Genomic DNA, 12,069 nt, shown 5'->3' with positions numbered 1-12,069 from the left:
GTTTCCTCGCTAAGATGAAATAAAAATTGTGAGAAGTGGTGGCAGCAGCAGCAGCAATATCCTGGGGTTGGAGAGTCAGCTGCTCTTCCACTTGACTATAATGTCTCTTTTATCACCTAAATGGCAAGGTCCACAAGGTTTTGTTTTGTTTGTGGTTGTTTTGTGGGGGTTTTTTTGTTTTGTTTTGTTTTTAAAAAAAAAAAAAAGGTCAGGGGAAAAGTTAGAAAGAAACTGTCAAAGGGAAAGATGCCCTGGTTTTGGCTGGAATAGAGCTATGTTTTGGATTTAGGATAAGAATAGTATTGATTACACTAAGTCAAGCACTTTTTAGCTTCTCACCCCGCTCCACCAAGGAAGCTGGGGTGCACAAGGAGCTGGGAGGAGACACAGCCAGGACAGCTGACCCAAGCTGGCCAAAGGGATATTCCATACTATATGATGTCATGCTCAGTATATAAACTAGAACGAAGGCTGGCCAGGGACCATGGCTCGGGGAACTGGCTGGGCATGGGTCTACGCGTGGCAAGTGCATTGTACATCGTTTGTTTGTACATTCCAATGCTTTTATCCTTGTTATTTCTCCTTCCTTTTCTGTTCTATTAAACTGTCTTAACCGTCTTTATCTCAATCCATGAATTTTACTTTTTTTTTTTTTTTTTTTTTTTTTTTTACCCCCAATTCCCTCCCCCATCCCACTGCAGGGCTGGGGCGTAAGCAAATAGCTGTGTGCTGTTTAAACCACAACAGTCCATTTTGGTGCCCAAAGTGGGTAAGATCTGGCCAGAGCATGTTAAAACAAATTGGTTATAAGCATTCATTATATTAAATAGTCGCTGGTCACAATGCTGATTTCTTTGCTCCCAGAGTTGTTGCGCTTGGTGTGAGTTGCATTATCTGACACCTCACTTGCCTGTTGTGCTGTTTATCATCTCTGGGGGCAGGGCTAAGGTTATCAGAGCGTCGTACTTCGTAACACTGCCTTGTATGATAAAATGGATGGTCGTGAGACTAATCTTGTATTTGTACTCAGCATTGCCATCATCTCCATACTTCGGGAGCCATCTCTTGGAAACTATTAATAATTACACTCTTTGCCTTTTCTCCTCTGAGAGCCAATCTATGGGGGAGACAAGAGGGGACACCTTCCCCTGCTCCTCCACCCTCCCTGGCTCCTTCACCTCCCCATTCTCCTCCAGGCTAGTTACAATAGCTCTTGAGAACTTTTAATATCCTTGGGATGTTCAGACCAGCAATGTTCCCACTGATATGTCTCCTACTCCTGAATGTGTTTCAGGTCTTGTTTAAAGTTAAAACACCTATTTAAGAATATCACCCAGAGATCTGCCCCGAGGTGGGACAGTTTTAAGTAGCAGGGTCTGGGGGGTAGCATGGATGAGTACCAAGGACAGTGGGCACCTCTTATGTTTTGGAGCTCATCCCTGAACAAGTGCAGAACCCTGACAAACTAGTAAAATATTTGGAAAAAAGTATGTTGCCACCCCAGCAGCTGCAGAGAGACACAAATCACTGCAGTGCCCTAGGGCCTCGCTCATACCTGCCGAGTCCTGCTCAACACCACATTCGGTACCCGCCAGGGCAGAGAAGGAAGGCCTCTGGATCTGACACCAAAGCGATGGGCACTGCAGCCACTCCAACCCCCGTGACAGGCACTGCGGCTGAACCAGAAAACCAACCCGTGCCGGAATCAGTTGCCCCTATACACAAGAAGAAATGTTGGAAGCGAAAGTCAACTCGTCTAGTAAAGGAAGAAATTCTTCCTTTACTAAGGGAAGAAGTGATGAGGCAGACTGCTCCGAGGCAGGGCCACCAGGAGAACAGGAAGAGGAAGAGGCAGAACTCACGAACGAGGTGGCAACCCAATCCCTACCTGAGTGAGCTGCGAGATGTGTAAAAAAAATTCCAGCCATCACCCAGGAAAGCCCAGTGTCACCTGGCTTCTCCCTTCTGTAGTGGGGCTGCTGAAAGTCGAAGAACAGGTGCCATCACTACCACAACAGTGCACCGGTGGCAATATTGCACCAACCGAGACTCCTTGATTCCCATCCATAAGCTGATTCATTGACTGGAGAGCCAAGGAGCGATGAGCAAGACTCCCTCACCCTTTAACAGTCCCATATGGCCAGTGTGAACGTCTTACGGAGAGTGGAAACTAGCAGTAGACCATCGTGGCCTGAATGAAGTCACGCTGCTGCCAAGTGCTGCTGTGCCGGACATGCTAGAACTTCAATACGAACTGGAGTCAATGGCAGCCAAGTGGATTGGTACAATTAATATTATTAATGTGTTTTTCTCAGTCCCTTTGGCAGCAGGGTGCAGGCACAGTTTGCCTTCACTTGGAGGGGCGTCCGTACAGCTGGAACTGACTGCTCCAGGGCTGGAACCACAGCCCGACCATCTGCCAGGGACTGATTCACACTGCACTGGAGCAGGGTGAAGCTCCAGAACGCTTGTAATACATTGACAACATTTTTGTGTAGGACAACACAGCCAAAGTTTTTGAGAATGGGAAGAAAATAGCCTAAGTCCTTCTGAAAGCTGGTTTTGCCATGAAACAAAGTAAGGTCAAAGGAACTGCATAGGAGAACCAGTTTTTAGGATTAAAATGGCAAGATGGACCTCATCAGATCCCAGTGGATGTGATTAACAAAACAACAGCTATGTTGTTTCCACTAACTAGCAAAAAGGAAACATAAGCTTTCCTAGGCGTTGTGAGGTTTTGGAGAATCCACATTCCAAATTACAGTCTGACTGGAAGCTCTTCCTTATCAAGTGACCCAGAAGAAGAATGATTTCAAACGGGACCCCGAACAACAACAACCTTTTGAACAAATTAAACAGGTTCATGCAGTAGTTCTTGGGCCAGTCTGGGCAGGACGAGATATTCAAAACGTGCTCTATGCCACAGTCGGAGAGAACGGCCCCCACTTGGAGCCTCTGGCAGAAAGCACCAGGGGGGACTCAAGGTCAACCCTTAGGGTTTTGGAGTCGGGGACACAGATCTGGGAACTGAAACCCACTATACTCCAGCTAAAAAAAGAGATCTTGGCGGCGAAGGGGTTCGAGCTGCTTCAGAAGTAATTGGTACTGGAGCACAGCTCCTCCCAGCACCCCAACTGCCAGTGCTGGGCTGGATGGTCAGAGGGAGGACCCTCTCTACGCATTATGCAACTGATATTATGTGGGGTAAGTGGGTCATATCAATTACACAATGGGCTTGAATAGGAAACCCCAGTTGCCTGGTAATTTTGGAAGTGATCACGGACTGGCCAAAAGGCAAAGATTTAAGAATATCACCAGAGGAGGAGGTGATGCGTGCTGAAGAAGCCCCTGTATAATGAACTACCGGAAAATTAAAAGCAGGATGCTCTGTTCACTGATGGGTCCTGTAATAATGTAGGAAAACATCGAAGGTGAAAAGTTGCTATGTGGAATCCTACATGCCAAGTTGCAGAAATTGCTGAAGGACAAGGTGAAAGCTATCCCACTTGGCTTTAGACGCTGCTGGACAAGAAAAACAGTGCTTCATTTCGACACTGATTCATAGATGGTGGCAAATGCTCTGTGGGGGTGGCTACAGCAACAGAAGCAGAACAACTGGCCACGCAGAGGTCAACTAACCTGGACTGCTGAACTACGGCTAGATACTGCTGCTCAGATGGGGAACCTGGCTGTAAAAGTACGTCATGCAGATGCATTATCCAAGAGTCAGGCCACTGAAGAACATCAAAACAAGCAGGTAAATCAGGCTGCTAAGATTGAAGTGGCTCGGGTGGATCTGAACATGCAATGCAAGGGTGAATTATTTATAGCCCGATGGGCCATGACACCTCAGGCCACCAAGGAAGAGATGCAATATATAGATGGGCTTGTGGTCAAGGGGTGGACTTGACCATGGACACTGTTGCAGGGGTTATCTGTGAATGTGAAACATGGGCTGCAATCAAGCAAGCCAAGCGGGTAAAGCCTCTCTGGTATGGAGGACGATGGCTCCCAGTAGGGGGGCAGGAGGAAGGAAGCAAACAGCTGTGTGGTGTTTAGCTGCCTGCTGGGTTAAACCACAACAAAAGGGGGGGAAATAAATATATATATTGGACATGTACTTCCTCCCACTTTCTGCAGCAACTGGAAGATCCAAAGGATTTTTATCTAGTGCCCAGCAGAGGAGAGGAAGTTAAACATTCCTTCTTAAATACTGAGTCATCCAAAAACTTGAGGCTACGGTGGCACAGCATCTAGACTGCCTGGACGCACAGAAGGGATTCATGGGTCAAGACACCTCTGATGCTATTTTGACCACTAGAACAGCCTATGATCATCATTTTAGCTGAAGAAAACCTACGTGCCTGGGCAACTCTTTTAGTCTAATGCAGAGCAATCACAGCCCATTCAAATACAAAGATTTATGGTAAGAATAACCTCAGAAATGCACACAAGGTGGAATTCGATCCTCATGTGAAAATGTTATGTATAGTGTGGTAACATCCAGATCTCTCAGATGAGAGCTGCATTGTGTGGAGCACTACAGAAACATTAGAAAAAAGAACCAGCTCCTGCACCAAAGATCATAAATCTTAGAGATACGGTAACGCGGAAAGAAATATAAATACACTTTTGCGTAATTCTCCTCCTCCTCCTCCCCCCAAATACATATATTACATACCAGGAAGTACAGTAATCCAGCATCGCAAGTAAAATTTCACTTGCATGACAGACAAAATTTAACATTATGGTTCCCACAGTAATCGTAACTTGGCCACCTTGCAAAAACACATTAAAAGTAGAAAAATTATCATCATAAAGAGCACCAGAAGAGTTTTCTCACACAACAGAGCTGAGTTACAGCTGCTAGGGGAACCCTAACTTTGAATTTCCTGACTTGTATGCATAAAATCTCACTTGTGTGCATTAAACCTAGTATTTCTCATAGTCTCTGGCTTCACAGAAGTCTCCTTCAGACACCATCATTGGCACTGATAATGGTTTCTCTTTACAGTTTATTTTACACGGTATAAACACAGAATCATAGAACTGGATCAAAATTATAATAATAAAAATTACCCTCTCTACTAGCTTGATACAATTTATAATTTAAAAATTACCCTCAAAGTTATGATTTTGTTTTTATTCTGCTTTTTGATTACTTGCATTACATCAACAGATTTTGACCAAAGATTATAATTTTAAGTTAAAAAGGGTTGTTTATTCATTCTGGCTCCACATAATGTAAATTGCTTTTATTCTAGATAGCTAGTTGCAATGAGATCACTGAACATAAACAAAAACCTTGCTGAAAATGTGATCCTGAAATCTTGATTTTTAATCTAACTGCAGTGACGTTTCTGAATTTTAAAGTATAGAGAAAAGTGGCCACATCCATCAAACAGATCATAATCCTAAATGTATCTGTGTAAAAACAAATCAAACAAAAATATATATATGAATATACATATGTATATAAAAATTAATCAGATGTTCCTACTGATAAGATTTACAACCTCTATGTCCTCTTGTTTTCTGTGGAAGAAAGATTCAAAATACAAGGGCACTGAGTGCATCAGCAACAGGACGAGGCTTTGGGTTGCCAGTGACTCACTGCAAGGTGTCAGAAAGAAGACAAAGTGACGTTAGAGCACTTTAGCAATTACACATGACCATGGGCAAAGCCCAGCTGCAAAAAGTGGCATTAGCTGTGCTCTTTACAACCTGAACAGATAAAGTAAGTCTCCTAGCACGCAAATACAGTACCTGTGACAAGAGCCTTTACTGAAGATGGCACACTCTGAGCACTGGCAGGTCTGTACTCAGAGTTCAGACGAGTGTAAAAACCACAGCCCACACTGAGCTCATGCATGAGGCTCAGAAAGTATCTCATGATACTGGGTGACCAAAGATAACCAGGAAATGAGTAGGTGGCATGTGACAAGCAATTCAGGAGGAAAAAGAGCTCAACCTACATTTTTGCTTTTTTCAGTTTGTTTTGTTCCAGGGATCTGCCTTCCTTCTGATTTACCTCACTCATTGATCTTCAATGATGCTCACAAAAGAATGATGCGAACTATTGAGGTGCTCCTCACACCAACCCCACCCAGCACAGGGCAGCCAGCAACCTCTGCAATAAACTGTTCCCACCCGAGGCACGCCGAGTACAGCTTCTGCAGCTGTCCCATGAAGTACAAGAAAAGCTGGGCATTGAGGTTTGCACTAAATTCAACTGAAACATAATTAAATTTGTTCACTATTCCTTATCTGTTTCTACTTTCCTTTGCTTCACTCTCTCCTATGTACTGAGAAAAAAATCTTTCTGCATTTAGAAGTAGTAATTGGAGGCAGGTTAGAGGAAGGAAGGCAGGATATTCACATAGCGAGGTGATTTGCCATAAAAGTAAATACTAAAATGATTTACACACAAAAGCATATATACAAATACACACTTTGGGAAAGATAAATGCTGCAGAGAACAAGCCAGACAGACTGTACATCTGGAAAAAACTTAAGCTATTCCATCACTACACAAGTACCTCCTCCTCCTAAAGCATTTAGTTTGCCCTAAGTCAAAGCAGGATTTGGGCTTAACTTTGGTGGTGCTGTGGTATATTTTAGGTTAGAATTTCTGGGCTACAACAGAATGAAAAAACTGCTGCTGTCATTAAAACAACCTGGAAAACCTCCTAAAATGATGACACCTTCATAATGTCCAATCTACCATATACCCAGTCAGCTGCTACAACTTTTGAGTCAAGTTTAAGCACAGAAACAAAGTGATATACTATTTCACCTATTTTTCTTACTTTGACCTCTGGAAAATAGTACACTCCAGTAAGTGGAATCCAATGTGTTAACAATTCAGCAACACTAAACTGGAAGTGACAGTCAGTAACTACCAGTGTGACACTGCGTCACAACGGACTAGGAGCCAACACTGAGTTGATAAGAATACATAGGCCTTTGAGATGCAGAACAGGCAGTTTTTACCAGAAAGGACCATTTTCCCCACAGCAGCACTAACCATCACTCCGAACATGCAGTTAAGAAATGCTAATTAACCTGTGAAATCAGCACTCCCAAAGGAGGACTTCAAACCAAGTCTGGTTGAGATGTCTGTTTCCCATTTTTGCACCTCGGATGACTAAGGAAAGCAGCTACCATAACTGCAACATCCAAGTAATAGGAAAAAGCCTCAAAACTAAATTAAAACTCTAACCTTCCCAGTGAAAACTCAACAGGAGGAGATGCACTTCTACAAAACATAAATAAAACAAATTTTGCATGTTTCAAGCAGCCACAATCTTCACCTGCTGTTCATATTACAAAGCCACCGTGTAACTCCACAGGATTCCCCACTTTGCTCAGGGCAGACAGGAATGAGTTTCATGTCAGATTTGAAGCACATCAGTTTCTGATCCTCCTGTTCATGGGATATTATGATCAGCCACAGAAATGATGACCGCAGAGGCGAGGGTAGGATGTGTGTGTGTGTGTGAAGAAGGGGGACAAGATGGGGAATGTAGAGGAAACATTTTGCTTTTGCACTTCCTCTCAATAATCACAATGCAAGCCCAAAGGACAGCCCTGAGCATGATGCTACATGTTCACTGTTCTCCATCACGTGCTTATTTTGGTTAATTCCAGGTACAGGCAGAGTTTACCTCACTCACCCATCATCTTTCACCTCTTGCCTTCAATTGGGTCTTGAGTAGGTGGATGGTAAATTGGTTTTGCTATATAGCAATCCTGGTAAGCTATAGTAACTAAAAAGGGTAACTACAGCAAATTCTTCAGCAGCACATTTCAGAGCTCCAAGGGCTGCAACAACTTTTGATTTAAGCAAGTAACTCCAACAAAACTAAAAAAATCTGAAGTATCATAACCTTGCCAGAATAAAAAAAAAAAAAAAAAATCAAAAAAAAAAAAAACAAAACAACAAAAAAAACCCCAACAAGCAGGGTTTTATTTTGCAGCTCCAGACGGACAGAAAGGATAATCGAATTGGTCTCCAATAATTTGTATATCGTATATGGTTTATGCTTGTTTTTATCCCCCAAGCATTCCTTGAGTTGGGCCCCCTTCTCCACCCCTTTATAACCCAGACAATTAAAGAGAAGCACAACGATCACAAGGCAGCCACGGAGCCCAGCTGATGACCAAGCCACCTACCTCTGCCCCCTCATCCGTCAGAGCGGCACTCAGGCGGCTGCTCTGCAGCAGCTCAAAGAGGTCATCGCTGGTTTCGCTCTTCCCCTCAGACACAGGGCTGCCTGAAACTTGCACATCTGGGTGGGCGACTGTCACCTCCGTGCGTGTCACCTGCTGCGATGCCCACAGCCAGTCCTCTCCCGCTGGCCTCGCTGAAGCACTTCTGCTTTTCAGGGACACCACAGACCTGGAGAAGCTCTTGGGGGAGCAGCTCGACAACACCTGAGTACTCGAGTAAGTTGTTTCTTCTTCTGTAAGAGTCTCCACCTCCAGCATGTCAGGTACTGACACACTGAGGCGTCGGTCCAAGGAGTGGACCTTCCTCTCCACCATTTTGCTAGACCTCTTCTTTGGCTTCTTCACACTTAGGTTTTGCAGGAACGGTCTAGTTTTCTGTTTCAAGGATCCCCAGACGGATGGTTTATCCAAGTCCATTGCTGCAACCGGGATCTCAGCAATGCCTCCTGCATGAAACAGCTTCAACGATTCCCAGGGTGACTAAAAGAAACGTAGGAAGAAGGCATGTCAGTCACAAAAGTGAACAGCTGCTGAAGATTATGATTCATGTTGCCTCATCTTGAAACTTTCAGTCATTTTCCTCAACAGTTAAAACAAAGCATGCCACATTAGTAAATGCTTCCAAATACAATCTGGTGGGTAGGTTTGATTATTTGGGAAGAAAACTGCCAGAACAAGTATTCAATCCTACACGAAAATGCAATGTCTGCCCACTACTATATGATTGCTAAGAGGAGACGTTATTTCTTCTTCTGTCAAGTCCCAATTTGCAAAACTTTGATATTTACCCAATTTGAAACTGTTTCTGTACAAAACCTACTGATGGGAGTCCAGTCACGATAATGCTAGCACACTAAAAAAACCTGGCAAAGCCGGCACATTAATTTCTGCTGACGTTTTTCCACCCCATGTAGGGGTTTTTTGGCTATTTCCTAGGCTATGTGGATTCTTACATGACACATTATTGGACAAGTACAACACAAAATACAGCTCCAGAAACTAAGTGGATGAGAGTGAAGAGGACACGTAGGACATGAGATACCAGTTGAGACCCCAAAATCCTCCCCTTACTTTAACCTACTGCCAATGAAAGTCACCACTGCAGAATTGGTTTTCCTTATAAAGGCGGCAATTGAGAGAAAATGAGGGCAAAAATGGATGGATGGATCACTTACAGATTTTGAAAACCTACTGGCGGACTCTCATCTTTGAGCTGATTCATACTCAGGGAGGGACAAGAAGAGAAGAGCCAAAACAAAATCACCTACTGTATCTGCATCATAAGGGAGCAATCGTATAGACACCTCTGTGCACAGGAATATCCTCACAGACAGCGACTTTCGTGGTTAGCAGCCGAGCAACCCTTCTTAGTCTGTGAAGCAGAGACAGCCAAACCATCACCAAAACTCATTAAGAAAAAAAAGCTGATGAAACCTGCAGGTTTACTCCTTTACAGTCCCAAGGACACACACAGAGAGGTTACAGGATATGTCCTTAGAAATCTATACCCATTAACTATATAACTGCTGCTTCCAAAACTGACAGTCTGTTTACAATCTAGCAATTGCACAGTTGACCAAAACTGACTTATCCCATCGTTTTCCCGATCACTAGGGAAAATCCCAGGACAGACAATAGAAATACAACTGTTGGGTAAATCCAGATACAGTCTGGATACAGATACAGATACACCGGCTGCTTTCAAATAAATCTGCTCTTACATTAATTTGAGTGAGCTTGTATAGCAGTTATTTAATAGCTTATTTAAATAATATTATGACTAACCCCACCAAACTTGCAGTGTTCAGGCATCTACAAGAAATGCTTTAACTGTATTACTATGTAACTAAAGCTGAAAACCCTCCCCCCATTTATATTATTATATAAATTATTAATACCAGCATCTTTATATCCCATACAAAAAATAAGCTTTAATGTCATTACATGCATTCACAAGGCAGGAGCAAATTTTGTCCAAGTCAGGTGTGTTACTATAGATATATCGGCTTAACACAGTATTTTCACTTCCATCTCCAAAAGTCAGACTCAGTATCAAAGTGCACATAGATAAACTGAATTTTTTTTTTTCCCTCACATCACTGAGAAGCAAAAACAATTTTCCAAACCTCACAGAGGGAGATCTGAGGCACACAAAGCATGGCAGGGCTTTCTTGTCTCGCTGAACTCAGGGTGAAGCGCAAGATGGTCAGATTTACAGGGGGAGGAGAAAAAAAAACCTCAATGCCAACCTTAACAGGTTTGACTGGAGATGCAGGAATGCCCATGTTGGAGCAGCACCTGATGCCCTATGCAAGCTCAGAGATGTGGCTGAATTTGCTCCCTACAACTGATAGTTTTCACTTAGGCTCTTCCCTCTTGAAATAAAAACTCGCCATGGCAGCTGCAGGGCTCTTTGGTAGCGTTAAGTCCTATGCCAATAACAGAAATTATTGGGCTAAACACATTTGCAGTAAACATTATGAAGCACGCTGCTGGGATTCATTTAAACAGCTCTTCTACTGCCAGTGCTCTCTGCTTTGCTCGCCTACACGCATAGAAACCTGCTGAAGCAAAGACGTTGTAAATAACGGCAGGACCCAGCTCAATGTCCACTTCCCAAGACTCTTACTGCTTCCTATTCCCTTCCTGTTATTCTCCACCCCTCTCCTTTTGACAACTCACTGCTGCTGTTTTTATCTTGTTTGCTTTCAGATTTTGTGTCCTAGCAGCAGACTTCTTCGTGTAGGTTTTTCCAGTGACTTTCCCCCAAGTTGAATTTTTTTTTTTTTTTTTCCCAGTTACATTCCCTCAGCTGCTGAATAGAAATGCCCATCAGCAAGGATGGTGCACGGACCCGTGCTGTTTCTCTGAGACCCCCTTGCATTTAACTCCAAATGAGTGGAGTCCTCCTCAAGCCAGGCAGAATCACAGTGGAAGGGGGAATCAAAAAAAAAAAAAAAAAAAATGGGGAAAAGTTTCTGGCTTTTGGTCAAGACTACAGGGACAGCTGCAGCTACCTGCCACCTAGCAGCTCTCACACTGGGGCAACGCAGCAGTGATACTGGCTGCATAGCCAGCACTAGGATGCCTGAACTGGGGCCACAGAAGACACAAGCCCATCCCTGGATTGCCAAGGGGTTTGGCCATTCTCTGCCTCCAAACCTTTACACCCACACTCCTACTGCAGCTATAATTTTTTTTTTTAATAAAAAATTGTATTTACAAACTAATCCAAATGATGGTTATAATACACAAATAACAGTAAATACAATCTGTTCTAATCTGAGAAAAGGGTAAATACAGTCTGAAGGGCAAATGCACTCTGACATCAGCCATTCACAGACTGGCATAGTTTTTTTACACTTCCCCAGTTCAAGCAGAAAAAACACACCACCACCATGACCAGAAATCTGTTCCCTAGAAAGGTCACTGGAAGATCAGGGATGGGGACCACCATCCCTCCCCGGCACGGTGCTGGAGCCAGGGGTGCCAGGCCTCCTGGGGTACCCCGGTGCCACACCGGCATGTATTCACATGCACAACTGTTCCTTCTTCCTACATCAATTTTTCTCTGCTTTTCTTTTCCACACCAAGCAACATCAATAGATACATGATTTTCAAGAGAGATAAATTCTCCTTTGGTTGTGAAAAGCATGTTCTCAGTACCAACATGTTGTTCATGTACTCCTTATCCTCCACAGGCCAGAAGCTTTCCCTCTTCCTTCCACAGCCTCAGAAGTTCAGTGCCAACCATATCGCCAAATATTCCCTAAGCAACCAAAGGGAAAAGCATACTTTGCCAAATCCTTGGTCTGAGCTTGGCATCCTTATTCTTTC

At 43.6% G+C, this 12,069-nt stretch overlaps 1 protein-coding gene across 6 annotated transcripts in view; it reads right to left on the bottom strand.

The window, feature by feature from the left end:
- The window catches only part of MCTP2 (multiple C2 and transmembrane domain containing 2), a 127,566-nt gene that overhangs the window by 100,972 nt on the left and 14,525 nt on the right, over window positions 1–12,069 (bottom strand). For 5 of the 6 annotated variants that reach the window (XM_055818530.1, XM_055818516.1, XM_055818518.1 and 2 more), the window contains one exon: window positions 8,176–8,712. In XM_055818530.1, the coding sequence (XP_055674505.1) occupies window positions 8,176–8,649 (474 nt within the window). In that variant the 5' untranslated portion in view covers window positions 8,650–8,712. Of the gene's footprint in view, window positions 1–8,175; window positions 8,713–9,500; window positions 9,841–12,069 lie in introns of those variants that run through there. The other variant, XM_055818522.1, reaches the window with a different exon arrangement.

The sequence above is a fragment of the Falco peregrinus genome, chromosome 1 (assembly GCF_023634155.1).
Source record: "Falco peregrinus isolate bFalPer1 chromosome 1, bFalPer1.pri, whole genome shotgun sequence".
Lineage (NCBI taxonomy): Eukaryota > Metazoa > Chordata > Aves > Falconiformes > Falconidae > Falco > Falco peregrinus.
This window is presented reverse-complemented; position numbering and strand designations above follow the sequence as displayed.